General features: G+C 45.0%; 1 protein-coding gene across 1 annotated transcript in view; it reads right to left on the bottom strand.

Moving 5' to 3' along the window:
- Positions 1 to 3,831: 3,831 nt before the first annotated feature.
- The window catches only part of LOC129843519 (uncharacterized protein KIAA0930 homolog), a 57,631-nt gene continuing 43,366 nt past the window's right edge, over positions 3,832 to 18,096 (bottom strand). Inside the window, exons 6-10 of the mRNA XM_055912278.1 lie at positions 17,305 to 17,445; positions 13,254 to 13,442; positions 6,255 to 6,414; positions 5,826 to 5,981; positions 3,832 to 3,886 (exon numbers count right to left, since the gene is read on the bottom strand). Of these exons, the coding sequence (XP_055768253.1) occupies positions 3,846 to 3,886; positions 5,826 to 5,981; positions 6,255 to 6,414; positions 13,254 to 13,442; positions 17,305 to 17,445 (687 nt within the window). The 3' untranslated portion in view covers positions 3,832 to 3,845. The remainder of the gene's footprint in view (positions 3,887 to 5,825; positions 5,982 to 6,254; positions 6,415 to 13,253; positions 13,443 to 17,304; positions 17,446 to 18,096) is intronic.

Raw genomic sequence — 18,096 nt, 5'->3', positions numbered from 1 at the left:
TCCAGGCCAGCTGTGGTTGTTATCAGTAGGCTACTCTAGACCAGCTGTGGTTGTTATCAGTAGGCTACTCTAGACCAGCTGTGGTTGTTATCAGTAGACTACTCCAGGCCAGCTGTGGTTGTTATCAGTAGACTACTCCAGGCCAGCTGTGGTTGTTATCAGTAGGCTACTCTAGACCAGCTGTGGTTGTTATCAGTAGGCTACTCTAGACCAGCTGTGGTTGTTATCAGTAGGCTACTCTAGACCAGCTGTGGTTGTTATCAGTAGGCTACTCTAGACCAGCTGTGGTTGTTATCAGTAGGCTACTCTAGGCCAGCTGTGGTTGTTATCAGTAGGCTACAGTTGATCAGAATGAAGCACAAGTTGACAAGTCATGAGGCGAATCAGTCTTAACAACAATACTTTGTCCCTCTTTTCAATGCTTTTGTGTCAATTATTTTATTAAACAATATAAAGTGTTGGGGCAAATGCCAGTTCAGCAATGGACTCTGCAATGTGGATAGATATTCATCACCACATAATGCTACAAATGAAGAAACACAGAGTATATATATACACAAAAGTATGTGAACACCCCTTCAAATCAGTGGATTCTGCTATTTCAGCCACACCCGTCGCTGACAGATGTATACAATCAAGCACACAGCCATGCAATCTCCATTGACAAACATTGGCAATAGAATGGCCCCTACTGAGGAGCTCAGTGACTTTCATAGGATGTCAGTTTGTCAAATTCCTGTCCTACTAGAGCTGCCCCCGGTCAACTGTAAGTGCTGTTATTGTGAAGTGGAAACGTCTAGGAGCAACAACGGCTCAGCCGTGAAGTGGTAGACCACAGAACGGGACCGCCGAGTGCTGAAGCCAGTACCGCATACAAATCACCTGTCTTCGGTTGCAACACTCACTACCGAGTTCCAAACTGCCTCTCTGGAAGCAGTTCGGGCAACGCCCTTTCCTGTTTCAACATGACAATTCCGCCGTGCACAAAGAGAGGTCCATACAAAAGTGGTTTGTCGAGATCGGTGTGGAAGAACTTGACTGGCCTGCACAGAGCCCTGTCCTCAACCCCATCGAACACCTTTGGGATGAATTGGAACACTGACTGCGAGCCAGGCCGTAATTGCCCAACATCAGTAATGCTCCTGTGGCTGAATGGAAGCAAGTCCCCCCGCAGCAATGTTCCAACATCTAGTGGAAAGCCTTCCCAGAAGAGTGGAGGCTGTTATAGCAGCAATGTTCCAACATCTAGTGGAAAGCCTTCCCAGAAGAGTGGAGGCTGTTATAGCAGCAATGTTCCAACATCTAGTGGAAAGCCTTCCCTGAAGAGTGGAGGCTGTTATAGCAACAATGTTCCAACATCTAGTGGAAAGCCTTCCCAGAAGAGTGGAGGCTGTTATAGCAGCAATGTTCCAACATCTAGTGGAAAGCCTTCCCTGAAGAGTGGAGGCTGTTATAGCAGCAATGTTCCAACATCTAGTGGAAAGCCTTCCCAGAAGAGTGGAGGCTGTTATAGCAGCAATGTTCCAACATCTAGTGGAAAGCCTTCCCAGAAGAGTGGAGGCTGTTACAGCAGCAATGTTCCAACATCTAGTGGAAAGCCTTCCCTGAAGAGTGGAGGCTGTTATAGCAGCAATGTTCCAACATCTAGTGGAAAGCCTTCCCAGAAGAGTGGAGGCTGTTATAGCAGCAATGTTCCAACATCTAGTGGAAAGCCTTCCCTGAAGAGTGGAGGCTGTTATAGCAGCAATGTTCCAACATCTAGTGGAAAGCCTTCCCAGAAGAGTGGAGGCTGTTATAGCAGCAATGTTCCAACATCTAGTGGAAAGCCTTCCCAGAAGAGTGGAGGCTGTTATAGCAGCAATGTTCCAACATCTAGTGGAAAGCCTTCCCAGAAGAGTGGAGGCTGTTATAGCAGCAATGTTCCAACATCTAGTGGAAAGCCTTCCCAGAAGAGTGGAGGCTGTTATAGCAGCAATGTTCCATCATCTAGTGGAAAGCCTTCCCAGAAGAGTGGAGGCTGTTACAGCAGCAATGTTCCAACATCTAGTGGAAAGCCTTCCCAGAAGAGTGGAGGCTGTTATAGCAGCAAAAGGGGGGACCAACTCTATACTAATGCCCATGATTTTGGAATGAGATGTTTGACGAGCAGGTGTCCACATACTTTTGTTCATGTAGTGTATCTATGTTCTGTCTAAATGGTTTTAGTTAGAAGCTCAAAATGTTGAGGCAGTATTGACATTTAATTGTATTTTGGGTGGCAGGAATGGGCTTCCATAAATACAACTATCCCAGGCTCGCTCCCTCCCCTTCCTCGATTTAAAGCCACGCCTCATAGTCGTGTGATTCGCTCCAGAATTTGAATTGATTAGCATGTCAACTCAATAAATCCACACCCCCTTAGTTCCAGACAGTTCCACAGTTACCAGGCTCTATGCAACGGCAACCTGGGGACGAGACCAGGTAGAAACAGGGTTTAGTATCTCCGGCTACTAAAACTGAGTATCGGCAGGTCCTGTGTTTCTATATTCACCCATCTTGTTCCAGTGCTGAGGGAAATCCTCCTCTTTCTCCAGTCTTTCATACATGTGGGTGTGAATTTCCAAGTCGTATATTTTATATGGATGATAATTTCAGTTCCCTGTTGACAGTTAGTCACGTTAAACTGTAGAGTTAAAGGATCCTCAGACCGTGTGCCTGATGGAAACCTACTCCAGTGACATTTTGGTCTCAGAGTAACATCCTTTATGTGCCAGTGGTGTGCTGAGTGACTGAAGATAACAAAGTCCTGGGACTTAGACAACATTGTAGACACACTATCCCTTTAACCTTCCCCGCTACACAGTGAGCCTCGCAGATAGAAACACAAACACGCAGCAACAAAACAGACCGGGAGCTTTATGTTCCGTCAGAAGAAGCGTAACATTTCCTAAAGGCTTATCAGTGACTAGTTAAGCAGCAGGATATTTACAAGAAAACAGAGACGTCGTCCTAAATGGTACCCTATTCCCTTTATAGTGCACTACTTTAGACCAGGGTCAGTAGGACTGTGGCACCCTATTCCCTACATAGAGCACTACTTTAGTTCAGAGTCCACATAGGGCGAAGGTCAAAGTAAGGGCACTACTTTAGGTCAGAGTCCACATAGGGTCAAAGGTCAAAGTTAGGGCACTAAACTGGGAATAGAGTTCCATTTTGGATTCGTCCAGAGACATTCTAAATCATTTTAGTTCCAGGTCAAGAGTTCAGCCAATGGCACTTCACGATCATGTGTTGCTATGCCTGTTTCCCTGGCGACCACCTCGCACCCACCGGCGAATCCTCATCGAGCAGGAACATGACAGAGGGAAGAGGCACTTTTTGATTGGCTGGTTTTCATTGTTCCGAAGTTTTTTTTATAGTCATCTCTTGCCATTGACTCCAGCTTTGGTTGTAGTTCTCTGTCTCGCCACCAGATGGTAATGTTGCTGTAATTCCTCCATGTCACCGCCAGATGGTGGTAGTGTTGCTGTAATTCCTCCATGTCACCGCCAGATGGTGGTAGTGTTGCTGTAATTCCTCCATGTCACCGCCAGATGGTGGTAGTGTTGCTGTAATTCCTCCATGTCACCGCCAGATGGTGGTAGTGTTGCTGTAATTCCTCCACGTCACCACCAGATGGTGGTAATGTTGCTGTAATTCCTCCACGTCACCACCAGATGGTGGTAATGTTGCTGTAATTCCTCCATGTCACCACCAGATGGTGGTAGTTTTCCATGTCACCACTGGGTTGTAGTGGTGTCAGTCAGGGCCTGATGCAGGAAGGCACTTGGTAGGGAGGCTCTGGGGCAGTTAGGAGGACTGATCTGCTATGTCATCAGGATGGGCTTCTGTCTCACCTCCAGGATATCTGATGACAGACAACAGGATCAGTCAGCAGTTTACATCAAAACAAACGAGCTGTCAATACTGTAATTTACACGACGGGGAAAGTCCATAATGGCTCCCTATTCTCTAGAAAGTGTAAAGAATCTAGATTAGAGGACCCTAGCCGTGCCCTCAGAGCATGTGCAGACCAGCTGGCTGTTGTGTTCTCTGACATGTTTAATCTCCCTCGAGCTCAGGATGCTGTCCCCACCTGCTTCAAGATGGCCACTATCGTCCCGCTGCCAGAGAAAGGAAAAGTAACTGAATGACTACTGACCAGTAGCACTCACTTCCTCATGAGACACGCTCCACCCCTCCAATGGACATTTACCCTTCCCCCACCCCCCCACATGACTACTGACCAGTAGCACTCACTTCCTTCATCACGAAGTGCTTAGAGAGACTAGTCAAAGACCACATCACCTCCTTCCTCTCTGACACACTCAACCCTCTCCATCTCACCTCCGACACACTCGACCCCCCCAATGGACATTTACCATTGTTACAGTTATAAATATTATACTAAAATAGAAACACAACATGTGACGTGTTGGTCTCCATGGTTCATCTGCTGAAATTAAAGATCCCAGAAATGTTCCACAAAAATATTATTTCTCTCACATTTTGTGCACAACTTTGTTTACATCCATGTTTGTGAGCATTTCTCCTTTGCCAAGATAATCCATCCACCTGACAGGTGTGGCATATCAAGAAGATGATTAAACAGCATGACCATTACACAGGTGCACCTTGTGCTGGGGACAATAAAAGCCCACTAAAATTTGGCAGTACGTCCAACCGGATTCTCAACCCCAGACCACATGTGACCTCCACATCCGGGTTCTTCACCAGCGGGACCGTCTGAGGTAGAGGAGGGGGGTGCTGAGGAGTATTTCTGTCTGTAATAAAGCCCTTTTGTGGGGAAAAACTCATTCTGATTGGCTGGACCTGGTCCACCTATGGCTGCACCCCGGCCCAGTCATGTGAAATCCATAGATTAGGGTATAATTCATGTATTTCAATTGACCTGATTTCCTTCTATGAACTGTAACTCAGTAAAATATTTGTCCAGTATACATCTGCAACCCTGTGATGGTGTGTGGGTCTTGACCTGAGGTGATAGGGAATAGTGAACCATTTAGGACTGATGGTGTGAGGGTCTTGACCTGAGGTGATAGGGAATAGTGAACCATTTAGGACTGATGGTGTGTGGGTCTTGACCTGAGGTGATAGGGAATAGTGAACCATTTAGGACTGATCGTGTGTGGGTCTTGACCTGAGGTGATAGGGAATAGTGAACCATTTAGGACTGATGGTGTGTGGGTCTTGACCTGAGGTGATAGGGAATAGAGAACCATTTAGGACTGATGGTGTTTGGGTCTTGACCTGAGGTGATAGGGAATAGTGAACCATTTAGGACTGATCGTGTGTGGGTCTTGACCTGAGGTGATAGGGAATAGTGAACCATTTAGGACTGATGGTGTGTGGGTCTTGACCTGAGGTGATAGGGAATAGTGAACCATTTAGGACTGATGGTATGTGGGTCTTGACCTGAGGTGATAGGGAATAGTGAACCATTTAGGACTGATGGTGTGTGGGTCTAGACCTGAGGTGATAGGGAATAGAGAACCATTTAGGACTGATGGTGTGTGGGTCTTGACCTGAGGTGATAGGGAATAGTGAACCATTTAGGACTGATGGTGTGAGGGTCTTGACCTGAGGGAATAGTGAACCATTTAGGACTGATGGTGTGTGGGTCTTGACCTGAGGTGATAGGGAATAGTGAACCATTTAGGACTGATGGTGTGTGGGTCTTGACCTGAGGTGATAGGGAATAGTGAACCATTTAGGACTGATGGTGTGAGGGTCTTGACCTGAGGGAATAGTGAACCATTTAGGACTGATGGTGTGTGGGTCTTGACCTGAGGTGATGCGATGCAGCGGCAGGGTGACGTAGGTCAGGTGGGAGTAAAGCAGGAAGTACTCCTCCGTACGGTTCAGTTTGAGCCAAGATCCCACCAGGGACCGACCTGTACCCGACAGGGAGCGGGACCGCAGGTTGGACTGGTTACACAGGTCTGCATGGGGTCACATGATCCAGGTTATAGGTTACACTCTCTCTCCTCAACACATCCAGGTTATACTCTCTCTCTCTCTCTTCAACACATCCAGGTTATTCTCTCTCTCAACACATCCAGGTTCTACACTCTCTCTCAACACATCCAGGTTCTACACACTCTCTCTCCAACACATCCAGGTTCTACACACTCTCTCTCTTCAACACATCCAGGTTACACACTCTTCACCACATCCTACACAACACGTGGTGTTCGGGTACAAAATATTGTTACCCTCGTCATCTTCTTCCCTGAAGAACTCTTCACTATCGTTGGCTGAGTGACTCTTCTTCATCTCAGTGATACGGTTCCTGGGGACCTTCCGACGGAGAGAAGGGGAGAAGAACGAGGGGCGGTTCCTCTCCGGGGTGGGAGGGGTGCTGAACGACGTCACCTGACCAAACAGAACACAGACAGCCAATCAGAACCAACATACTACAGAGAGAACACAATATAACATACTTCCATGTTGTTTAATACACTGTAGTAACTCAGTAACAATATAACATACTGCCATGTTGTTTAATACACCGTAGTAACAATATAACATACTGCCCTGTTTAATACACTGTAGTAACTCAGTAATAATATAACATACTGCCATGTTGTTTAATACACTGTAGTAACAATATAACATACTGCCATGTTGTTTAATACACCGTAGTAACAATATAACATTATAACATAACTAGAGTGGAAACCGGTGGAAACCGGTCGCATTCCGCTTCGCTCCTCAGGTAGTATCACATTTTCACATTCTCATTTCATTTCATTACAGTACAACGGTTTGATTTGTTTAATCTTAGCTAGCTACTTAGCCGTCTTTGTATCAAAGATAATTGCGTAGCTAGCCAGCTATTCTTCGTTCTTTTAACGTAACTTTTAACGTAACGTAGTCAACACTGCTACCTAGCCAGCTAGCCACCGAACAGCAACACTGTAGTAACTATTACATTCAACGGAACGACTCGATTAGTGTAGTGTTAGCTAGCTACATAGTTGTCTTTGCTGTCTTTGTTTCTAAGATAACTGCGTAGTTTAGACTAATTCGGTTAGCTAGCCAGCTATTTTTCGTCCTTTTAACGTAACGTAACGTAGTCAACACTGCTCGCTAGCCAGCTAGCCACCGAATAGCAACACTGTAGAAACTATTACATTCAACGGATCAACGGAACGATTGATTAGTGTAGTGTTAGCTAGCTACATAGTTGTCTTTGCTGTCCTTGTATCTAAGACAATTGTGTAGTTTATACTAATTAACGAGCCAGTTACCGAGGTTACATAGCTAGCTACCGAGGTTACCTAGCCAGCGACACTCTCAAACAAAGTCAACAACGCAGCCACTGCTAGCTAGCCCACTTCCGCAGTACTGTATCATTTTAATAATTTTGGTCAAGAAGATTTCTGCAACGCAAGCTTAACTTTCTGAACATTCGAGACGTGTAGTTCAATTGTCATTCCAATCTCCTTTGCATTAGCGTAGCCTCTTCTGTAGCCTGTCAACTATGTGTCTGTCTATCCCTGTTCTCTCCTCTCTGCACAGACCATACAAACGCTTCACACCGCGTGGCCGCGGCCACCCTAACCTGGTGGTCCCAGCGCGCACCACCCACGTGGAGTCCCAGGTCTCCGGCAGCCTCTGGAACTGCCGATCTGCGGCCAACAAGGCAGAGTTCATCTCAGCCTATGCTTCCCTCCAGTCCCTCGATTTCTTGGCACTGACGGAAACATGGATCACCACAGATAACACTGCTACTCCTACTGCTCTCTCCTCGTCTGCCCACGTGTTCTCGCACACCCCGAGAGCTTCTGGTCAGCGGGGTGGCGGCACCGGGATCCTCATCTCTCCCAAGTGGTCTTTCTCCCTTTCTCCCCTTACCCATCTGTCTATCGCCTCCTTTGAATTCCATGCTGTCACAGTTACCAGCCCTTTCAAGCTTAACATCCTTATCATTTATCGCCCTCCAGGTTCCCTTGGAGAGTTCATCAATGAGCTTGATGCCCTGATAAGCTCCTTTCCTGAGGACGGCTCACCTCTCACAGTTCTGGGTGACTTTAACCTCCCCACGTCTACCTTTGACTCATTCCTCTCTGCCTCCTTCTTTCCACTCCTCTCCTCTTTTGACCTCACCCTCTCACCTTCCCCCCCTACTCACAAGGCAGGCAATACGCTTGACCTCATCTTTACTAGATGCTGTTCTTCCACTAACCTCATTGCAACTCCCCTCCAAGTCTCCGACCACTACCTTGTATCCTTTTCCCTCTCGCTCTCATCCATCACTTCCCACACTGCCCCTACTCGGATGGTATCGCGCCGTCCCAACCTTCGCTCTCTCTCCCCCGCTACTCTCTCCTCTTCCATCCTATCATCTCTTCCCTCTGCTCAAACCTTCTCCAACCTATCTCCTGATTCTGCCTCCTCAACCCTCCTCTCCTCCCTTTCTGCATCCTTTGACTCTCTATGTCCCCTATCCTCCAGGCCGGCTCGGTCCTCCCCTCCTGCTCCGTGGCTCGACGACTCATTGCGAGCTCACAGAACAGGGCTCCGGGCAGCCGAGCGGAAATGGAGGAAAACTCGCCTCCCTGCGGACCTGGCATCCTTTCACTCCCTCCTCTCTACATTTTCCTCTTCTGTCTCTGCTGCTAAAGCCACTTTCTACCACTCTAAATTCCAAGCATCTGCCTCTAACCCTAGGAAGCTCTTTGCCACCTTCTCCTCCCTCCTGAATCCTCCTCCCCCTCCTCCCCCCTCCTCCCTCTCTGCAGATGACTTCGTCAACCATTTTGAAAAGAAGGTCGACGACATCCGATCCTCGTTTGCTAAGTCAAACGACACCGCTGGTTCTGCTCACACTGCCCTACCCTGTGCTCTGACCTCTTTCTCCCCTCTCTCTCCAGATGAAATCTCGCGTCTTGTGACGGCCGGCCGCCCAACAACCTGCCCGCTTGACCCTATCCCCTCCTCTCTTCTCCAGACCATTTCCGGAGACCTTCTCCCTTACCTCACCTCGCTCATCAACTCATCCTTGACCGCTGGCTACGTCCCTTCCGTCTTCAAGAGAGCGAGAGTTGCACCCCTGCTGAAAAAACCTACACTCGATCCCTCCGATGTCAACAACTACAGACCAGTATCCCTTCTTTCTTTTCTCTCCAAAACTCTCGAACGTGCCGTCCTTGGCCAGCTCTCCCGCTATCTCTCTCAGAATGACCTTCTTGATCCAAATCAGTCAGGTTTCAAGACTAGTCATTCAACTGAGACTGCTCTTCTCTGTATCACGGAGGCGCTCCGCACTGCTAAAGCTAACTCTCTCTCCTCTGCTCTCATCCTCCTAGACCTATCGGCTGCCTTCGATACTGTGAACCATCAGATCCTCCTCTCCACCCTCTCCGAGTTGGGCATCTCTGGCGCGGCCCACGCTTGGATTGCGTCCTACCTGACAGGTCGCTCCTACCAGGTGGCGTGGCGAGAATCTGTCTCCTCACCACGTGCTCTCACCACTGGTGTCCCCCAGGGCTCTGTTCTAGGCCCTCTCCTATTCTCGCTATACACCAAGTCACTTGGCTCTGTCATAACCTCACATGGTCTCTCCTATCATTGCTATGCAGACGACACACAATTAATCTTCTCCTTTCCCCCTTCTGATGACCAGGTGGCGAATCGCATCTCTGCATGTCTGGCAGACATATCAGTGTGGATGACGGACCACCACCTCAAGCTGAACCTCGGCAAGACGGAGCTGCTCTTCCTCCCGGGGAAGGACTGCCCGTTCCATGATCTCGCCATCACGGTTGACAACTCCATTGTGTCCTCCTCCCAGAGCGCTAAGAACCTTGGCGTGATCCTGGACAACACCCTGTCGTTCTCAACTAACATCAAGGCGGTGGCCCGTTCCTGTAGGTTCATGCTCTACAACATCCGCAGAGTACGACCCTGCCTCACACAGGAAGCGGCGCAGGTCCTAATCCAGGCACTTGTCATCTCCCGTCTGGATTACTGCAACTCGCTGTTGGCTGGGCTCCCTGCCTGTGCCATTAAACCCCTACAACTCATCCAGAACGCCGCAGCCCGTCTGGTGTTCAACCTTCCCAAGTTCTCTCACGTCACCCCGCTCCTCCGCTCTCTCCACTGGCTTCCAGTTGAAGCTCGCATCCGCTACAAGACCATGGTGCTTGCCTACGGAGCTGTGAGGGGAACGGCACCTCAGTACCTTCAGGCTCTGATCAGGCCCTACACCCAAACAAGGGCACTGCGTTCATCCACCTCTGGCCTGCTCGCCTCCCTACCACTGAGGAAGTACAGTTCCCGCTCAGCCCAGTCAAAACTGTTCGCTGCTCTGGCACCCCAATGGTGGAACAAACTCCCTCACGACGCCAGGACAGCGGAGTCAATCACCACCTTCCGGAGACACCTGAAACCCCACCTCTTCAAGGAATACCTAGGATAGGATAAAGTAATCCTTCTGACCCCCCCCCCCCCCCCTTAAAAGATTTAGATGCACTATTGTAAAGTGGCTGTTCCACTGGATGTCATAAGGTGAATGCACCAATTTGTAAGTCGCTCTGGATAAGAGCGTCTGCTAAATGACTTAAATGTAAATGTAAATGTAACATACTGCCCTGTTTAATACACTGTAGTAACTCAGTAATAATATAACATACTGCCATGTTTACTACACTGTAGTAACAATATAACATACTGCCATGTTTAATACACTGTAGTAACAATATAACATACTGCCATGTTTAATACACTGTAGTAACTCAGTAATAATATAACATACTGCCATGTTTAATACACTGTAGTAACAATATAACATACTGCCATGTTGTTTAATACACTGTAGTAACTCAGTAATAATATAACATACTGCCCTGTTTAATACACTGTACTAACTCAGTAATAATATAACATACTGCCATGTTTAATACACTGTAGTAACTCAGTAATAATATAACATACTGCCCTGTTTAATACACTGTAGTAACTCAGTAATAATATAACATACTGCCATGTTGTTTAATACACTGTAGTAATAATATAACATACTGCCCTGTTTAATACACTGTAGTAACTCAGTAAAAATATAACATACTGCCTTGTTTAATACACTGTAGTAACTCAGTAATAATATAACATACTGCCTTGTTTAATACACTAGTAACTCAGTAATAATATAACATACTGCCCTGTTTAATACACTGTAGTAATAATATAACATACTGCCATGTTTACTACACTGTAGTAACAATATAACATACTGCCATGTTTACTACACTGTAGTAACTCAGTAATAATATAACATACTGCCATGTTTAACATACTGCCATGTTTAATACACTGTAGTAACTCAGTAACAATATAACATACTGCCATGTTTAATACACTGTAGTAACTCAGTAATAATATAACATACTGCCATGTTGTTTAATACACTGTAGTAACAATATAACATACTGCCATGTTGTTTAATACACTGTAGTAACTCAGTAATAATATAACATACTGCCATGTTTACTACACTGTAGTAACAATATAATACTGCCATGTTTAATACACTGTAGTAACAATATAACATACTGCCATGTTGTTTAATACACTGTAGTAACTCAGTAATAATATAACATACTGCCATGTTTACTACACTGTAGTAACAATATAACATACTGCCATGTTTAATACACTGTAGTAACAATATAATACTGCCATGTTTAAAACACTGTAGTAACAATATAACATACTGCCATGTTGTTTACTACACTGTACTAACTCAGTAATAATATAACATACTGCCCTGTTTAATACACTGTAGTAACTCAGTAATAATATAACATACTGCCATGTTGTTTAATACACTGTAGTAATAATATAACATACTGCCCTGTTTACTACACTGTACTAACTCAGTAATAATATAACATACTGCCCTGTTTAATACACTGTACTAACTCAGTAATAATATAACATACTGCCATGTTGTTTAATACACTGTAGTAACTCAGTAATAATATAACATACTGCCTTGTTTAATACACTGTAGTAACTCAGTAATAATATAACATACTGCCCTGTTTAATACACTGTAGTAACTCAGTAATAATATAACATACTGCCTTGTTTAATACACTGTAGTAACTCAGTAATAATATAACATACTGCCTTGTTTAATACACTGTAATAATATAACATACTGCCATGTTTAACATACTGCCATGTTTAATACACTGTAATAACTCAGTAATAATATAACATACTGCCCTGTTTAATACACTGTAGTAACTCAGTAATAATATAACATACTGCCCTGTTTAATACACTGTAGTAACTCAGTAATAATATAACATACTGCCTTGTTTAATACACTGTAGTAACTCAGTAATAATATAACATACTGCCCTGTTTAATACACTGTAGTAACTCAGTAATAATATAACATACTGCCATGTTGTTTAATACACTGTAGTAACTCAGTAATAACGGCTAGCGCCCCGGCCCTGAGTGTCCATGCTGTGTATAATAACCTTCTTGTGTTTGAGTGTAATAAAGATTAAGAACACCTTCCTAACATTGAGTTGCACCCCCCTTTGTCCTCAGAACAGCCTCGTCGGGTCATGGACTCTACAAGGTGTCGAAAGCGCTCCACAGGGATGCTGGCCCATGTTGACTCCAATGCTTCCCACATTTGTGTCAAGTTGGTTGGATGTCCTTTGGGTGGTGGACCATTCTTGATACACACAGGAAACTGTTGAGCGTTTAAAACCCAGCAGCGTTGCAATTCTTGACACAAACCGGTGCGCCTGGCACCTACTACCACACCCCGTTCAAAGGCACTTAAATATTTTGGTCTTCCCCATTCACCATCTGAATGACACACAGACACAATCCATGTCTCAATTGTCTCAAGGCTTAAAAATCCTTCTTAAACTGTCTCCTCCCCTTCATCTACAACTGATTAAAGTGGACATGAATAAGGGATCATAGCTTTCACCTGGATTCACCTGGTCAGTCTGTCCTGGAAAGAGCAGATGTCCTTCATGTTTTATATACATGTGTCCATGCACGTTTTTTGTGTGTCATGACCCTCTCATGCGTGCATGTTTGTATTATACATACCTCTCGTATGTGTGTGTGTGTATGTGTGTATTATACTAACCCTCTCATGTGTGTGTGTGTGTGTGTGTGTGTCTAACCTTCTTATGTGTGTGTGCGCGTGCCTATTTGTCTACTCTACTCACCCTCTCGTGTAGGGGTGAGTCCAGGTCCTCCTCTGTGCCGCAGGGGGACGTGTCTCCGGTCGGGACCCGGCTCACCGCCATCTCAGCGTGACCTTTGCCCTGCGGCCCCTTCATCCTGACAAACTCCATGTTGTTGTACTTATAGAAGCCGAACGACATGCGCTGAGCCATCTTAGCCGCCACACTCACCTACAAAACAAAGACACAACAGAAAGACTTTAGATGGATCGTTTTGAATCTTGTCTTTAACCATCAACTATGTGTCCTGTGTTTTGTTCTGTTAGTAATGTCTTGTCCACAAACTACAAAGTCCTGTGTTTTGTTCTGTTAGTAATGTCTTGTCCACAAACTACAAAGTCCTGTGTTTTGTTCTGTTAGTAATGTCTTGTCCACAAACTACAAAGTCCTGTGTTTTGTTCTGTTAGTAATGTCTGTAAACTACATTTCATATCCAGTTTCCTTCTTTCCAAGGTCTGCCGTCTTCATGTAATTAAAGCAGTAAAGTTTCTCACAGCTTGAGGCTGATTTCACAGAAAACAGAGTATTCAGGAAAGTATTCAGACCCCTTCACTTTTTGTTACATTACAGCCTTGTTCTAAAATGTATTAAATAACAAAAAATCCTCAATCAAAATAAATTTCAACAAATACCTTTTTTACATAAGTATTCAGACCCTTTGCTATGAGACTAGAAATTGAGCTCAGGTGTGTCCTGTTTCCATTGATCATCCTTGAGATGTTTCTACAACTTGATTGGAGTCCACCGGTGGGAAATTCAACTGATTTGGACATGATTTAGAAAGGCACACACCTGTCTATATAAAGGTCCCACAGTTGACAGTGCACGTCAGAGCAAAAACCAAGCCATGAGGTTGAAGAAATTGTCCATAGAGCTCCGAGACAGGATTGTGTCGAGGCACAGATCTGGGGAAGGGAACCAAAACATTTCCGCAACATTGAAAGTCCCCAAGAACACAGTGGCCTCCATCGTTCTTCAATGGAAGAAGTTTGGAACCACCAAGACTCGTCCTAGAGCTGGCCGCCCGGCCAAACTGACCAATCTGTGGAGAAGGGCCTTGGTCAGGGCACCCTCTGACAGTGCTCCAGAGTTCCTCTGTGGAGATGGGAGAACCTTCCAGAAGGACAACTATCTCTGCAGCACTCCACCAATCAGGCCTTTATGGTAGAGTAGCCAGACGGAAGCCACTCCTCAGTAAAAGGCACAAGCAACCCGCTTGGAGTTTGCCAAAAGGCACCTAAAGGACTCTGACAATGAGAAACAAGATTCTTTGGACTCTTTGGCCTGAATGCCAAATGTCACGTCTGGAGGGGAAACCTGGCACCATCCCTACGGTGAAGCATGGTGGGGGGATGTTTTTCAGCGGCAGGGACTGGGAGACTAGTCAGGATCGAGGGAAAGATGAGCGGAGCAAAGTACAGAGAGATCCTTGATGAAAACCTGCTCCAGAGTGCTCAAGACCTCAGACTGGGGCGAAGGTTCACCTTCCAACAGGACAACAACCCTAAGCACACAGCCAAGACAACGCAGGAGTGGCATTGTCTCTGAATGTCCTTGAGTGGCCCAGCCAGAGCCCGGACTTGAACCCGATCGAACATCTCTGGAGAGACCTGAAAATAGCTGTGCAGCGACGCTCCCCATCCAACCTGACAGAGCTTGAGAGGATCTGCAGAGAAGAATGGGAGAATACAGGTGTGCCAAGCCTGTAGCATCACACCCAAGAAGACTTGAATCTGTAATCGCTGACAAAGGTGTTTTTACAAAGTACTGAGTAAAGGGTCTGAATACTTATGTAAATTTGATATCAGTTTTTTTATTATTGACACATTTGCAAAAACTTATAAAAACCTGTTTTTCCTTTGTCATTGTGGTATTGTGTGTAGATTGATGATATTTAAAAACATTTTCGAATAATGCTGTGAAAAAGTTTGCAAATTTTCAAAATACACTGTATGGAGATTCTCCAGAGAGGAATCCCAGATAGATATCTATAGAGTAGAGAGACTTACTCTGTTGTCGTAAACCTTCTCCAGAGAGGAATCCCAGATAGATATCTATAGAGTAGAGAGACTTACTCTGTTGTCGTAAACCTTCTCCAGAGAGGAATCCCAGATAGATATCTATAGAGTAGAGAGACTTACTCTGTTGTCGTAAACCTTCTCCAGAGAGGAATCCCAGATAGATATCTATAGAGTAGAGAGACTTACTCTGTTGTCGTAAACCTTCTCCAGAGAGGAATCCCAGATAGATATCTATAGACTAGAGAGACTTACTCTGTTGTCGTAAACCTTCTCCAGAGAGGAATCCCAGATAGATATCTATAGACTAGAGAGACTTACTCTGTTGTCGTAAACCTTCTCCAGAGAGGAATCCCAGATAGATATCTATAGAGTAGAGAGACTTACTCTGTTGTCGTAAACCTTCTCCAGAGAGGAATCCCAGATAGATATCTATAGACTAGAGAGACTTACTCTGTTGTCGTAAACCTTCTCCAGAGAGGAATCCCAGATAGATATCTATAGAGTAGAGACTTACTCTGTTGTCGTAAACCTTCTCCAGAGAGGAATCCCAGATATCTATAGAGTAGAGAGACTTACTCTGTTGTCGTAAACCTTCTCCAGAGAGGAATCCCAGATAGATATCTATAGAGTAGAGAGACTTACTCTGTTGTCGTAAACCTTCTCCAGAGAGGAATCCCAGATAGATATCTATAGAGTAGAGAGACTTACTCTGTTGTCGTAAACCTTCTCCAGAGAGGAATCCCAGATAGATATCTATAGACTAGAGAGACTTACTCTGTTGTCGTAAACCTTCTCCAGAGAGGAATCCCAGATAGATATCTATAGAGTAGAGAGACTTACTCTGTTGTCGTAAACCTTGTTCAGAGAGGAATTCTAGATATATATAGAGTAGAGAGACTTACTCTGTTGTCGTAAACCTTCTTCAGAGAGGAATTCTAGATATATATAGAGTAGAGAGACTTACTCTGTTGTCGTAAACCTTCTCCAGAGAGGAATCCCAGATAGATATCTATAGAGTAGAGAGACTTACTCTGTTGTCGTAAACCTTCTCCAGAGAGGAATCCCAGATAGATATCTATAGAGTAGAGAGACTTACTCTGTTGTCGTAAACCTTCTTCAGAGAGGAATCCCAGATAGATATCTATAGAGTAGAGAGACTTACTCTGTTGTCGTAAACCTTCTCCAGAGAGGAATCCCAGATAGATATCTATAGAGTAGACAGACTTACTCTGTTGTCGTAAACCTTCTTCAGAGAGGAATCCCAGATAGATATCTATAGAGTAGAGAGACTTACTCTGTTGTCGTAAACCTTCTCCAGAGAGGAATCCCAGATAGATATCTATAGAGTAGAGAGGCTTACTCTGTTGTCGTAAACCTTCTCCAGAGAGGAATCCCAGATAGATATCTATAGAGTAGAGAGACTTACTCTGTTGTCGTAAACCTTCTTCAGAGAGGAATCCCAGATAGATATCTATAGAGTAGACAGACTTACTCTGTTGTCGTAAACCTTCTTCAGAGAGGAATCCCAGATAGATATCTATAGACTAGAGAGACTTACTCTGTTGTCGTAAACCTTCTCCAGAGAGGAATCCCAGATAGATATCTATAGAGTAGAGAGACTTACTCTGTTGTCGTAAACCTTCTTCAGAGAGGAATCCCAGATAGATATCTATAGAGTAGACAGACTTACTCTGTTGTCGTAAACCTTCTTCAGAGAGGAATCCCAGATAGATATCTATAGACTAGAGAGACTTACTCTGTTGTCGTAAACCTTCTCCAGAGAGGAATCCCAGATAGATATATATAGAGTAGAGAGACTTACTCTGTTGTCGTAAACCTTCTCCAGAGAGGAATCCCAGATATATATAGAGTAGAGAGACTTACTCTGTTGTCGTAAACCTTCTCCAGAGAGGAATCCCAGATAGATATCTATAGAGTAGAGAGACTTACTCTGTTGTCGTAAACCTTCTTCAGAGAGGAATCCTAGATATATATAGAGTAGAGAGACTTACTCTGTTGTCGTAAACCTTCTTCAGAGCTTCGTAGCGGATGGAACCTTGGAAGACGACTCCTTGGAAGGTGTTGCTCTTATCACTGGCTACCAACTCCACACACATCATCTCCCCCTCTCCTACCGTCATGTCACAGAACACCTACACACAGAGAGACACAGAGAGAGAGAGACATACAGAGAGACAGAGACACAGAGAGAGAGAGACAGAGACAGTGAGAGAGACAGAGAGAGAGACAGAGGTAGAGACAGAGGTAGAGACAGAGGTAGAGACAGAGGTAGAGACAGAGGTAGAGACAGAGGTAGAGACAGAGGTAGAGACAGAGGTAGAGACAGAGGTAGAGAGAGAGAGAGACGCACACGTTAGAACAGTGATTCTCAACTGGTGGGTCGCGCCCCAAATTTGGGTCTCGGGAGGTTCTGAATGGGTCGCGGGTATCTCTAATGAACTTATCCTCTGCAGCAGAGGTAACTCTGGGTCTTCCTTTCCTGTGGCGGTCCTCATTAGAGCCAGTTTCACATCATAGCGCTTCATGTTTTATGCGACTGCACTTGAAGAAACGTTCAAAGTTCTTGAAATGTTCCGTATTGACTGACCTTCATGTCTTAAAGTAATGGACTGTCGTTTCTCTTTGCATATTTGAGCTGTTCTTGCCATAATATGGACTTGGTCTTTTATCAAATAGGGCTATCTTCTGTATACCAACGCTACCTTGTCACATCACTACTGATTGGCTCAAACGCATTAAGAAGGAAAGAAATTCCACAATTTAACAAGGTACACCTGTTAATT

The sequence above is a fragment of the Salvelinus fontinalis genome, unplaced genomic scaffold (assembly GCF_029448725.1).
Source record: "Salvelinus fontinalis isolate EN_2023a unplaced genomic scaffold, ASM2944872v1 scaffold_0154, whole genome shotgun sequence".
Lineage (NCBI taxonomy): Eukaryota > Metazoa > Chordata > Actinopteri > Salmoniformes > Salmonidae > Salvelinus > Salvelinus fontinalis.
This window is presented reverse-complemented; position numbering and strand designations above follow the sequence as displayed.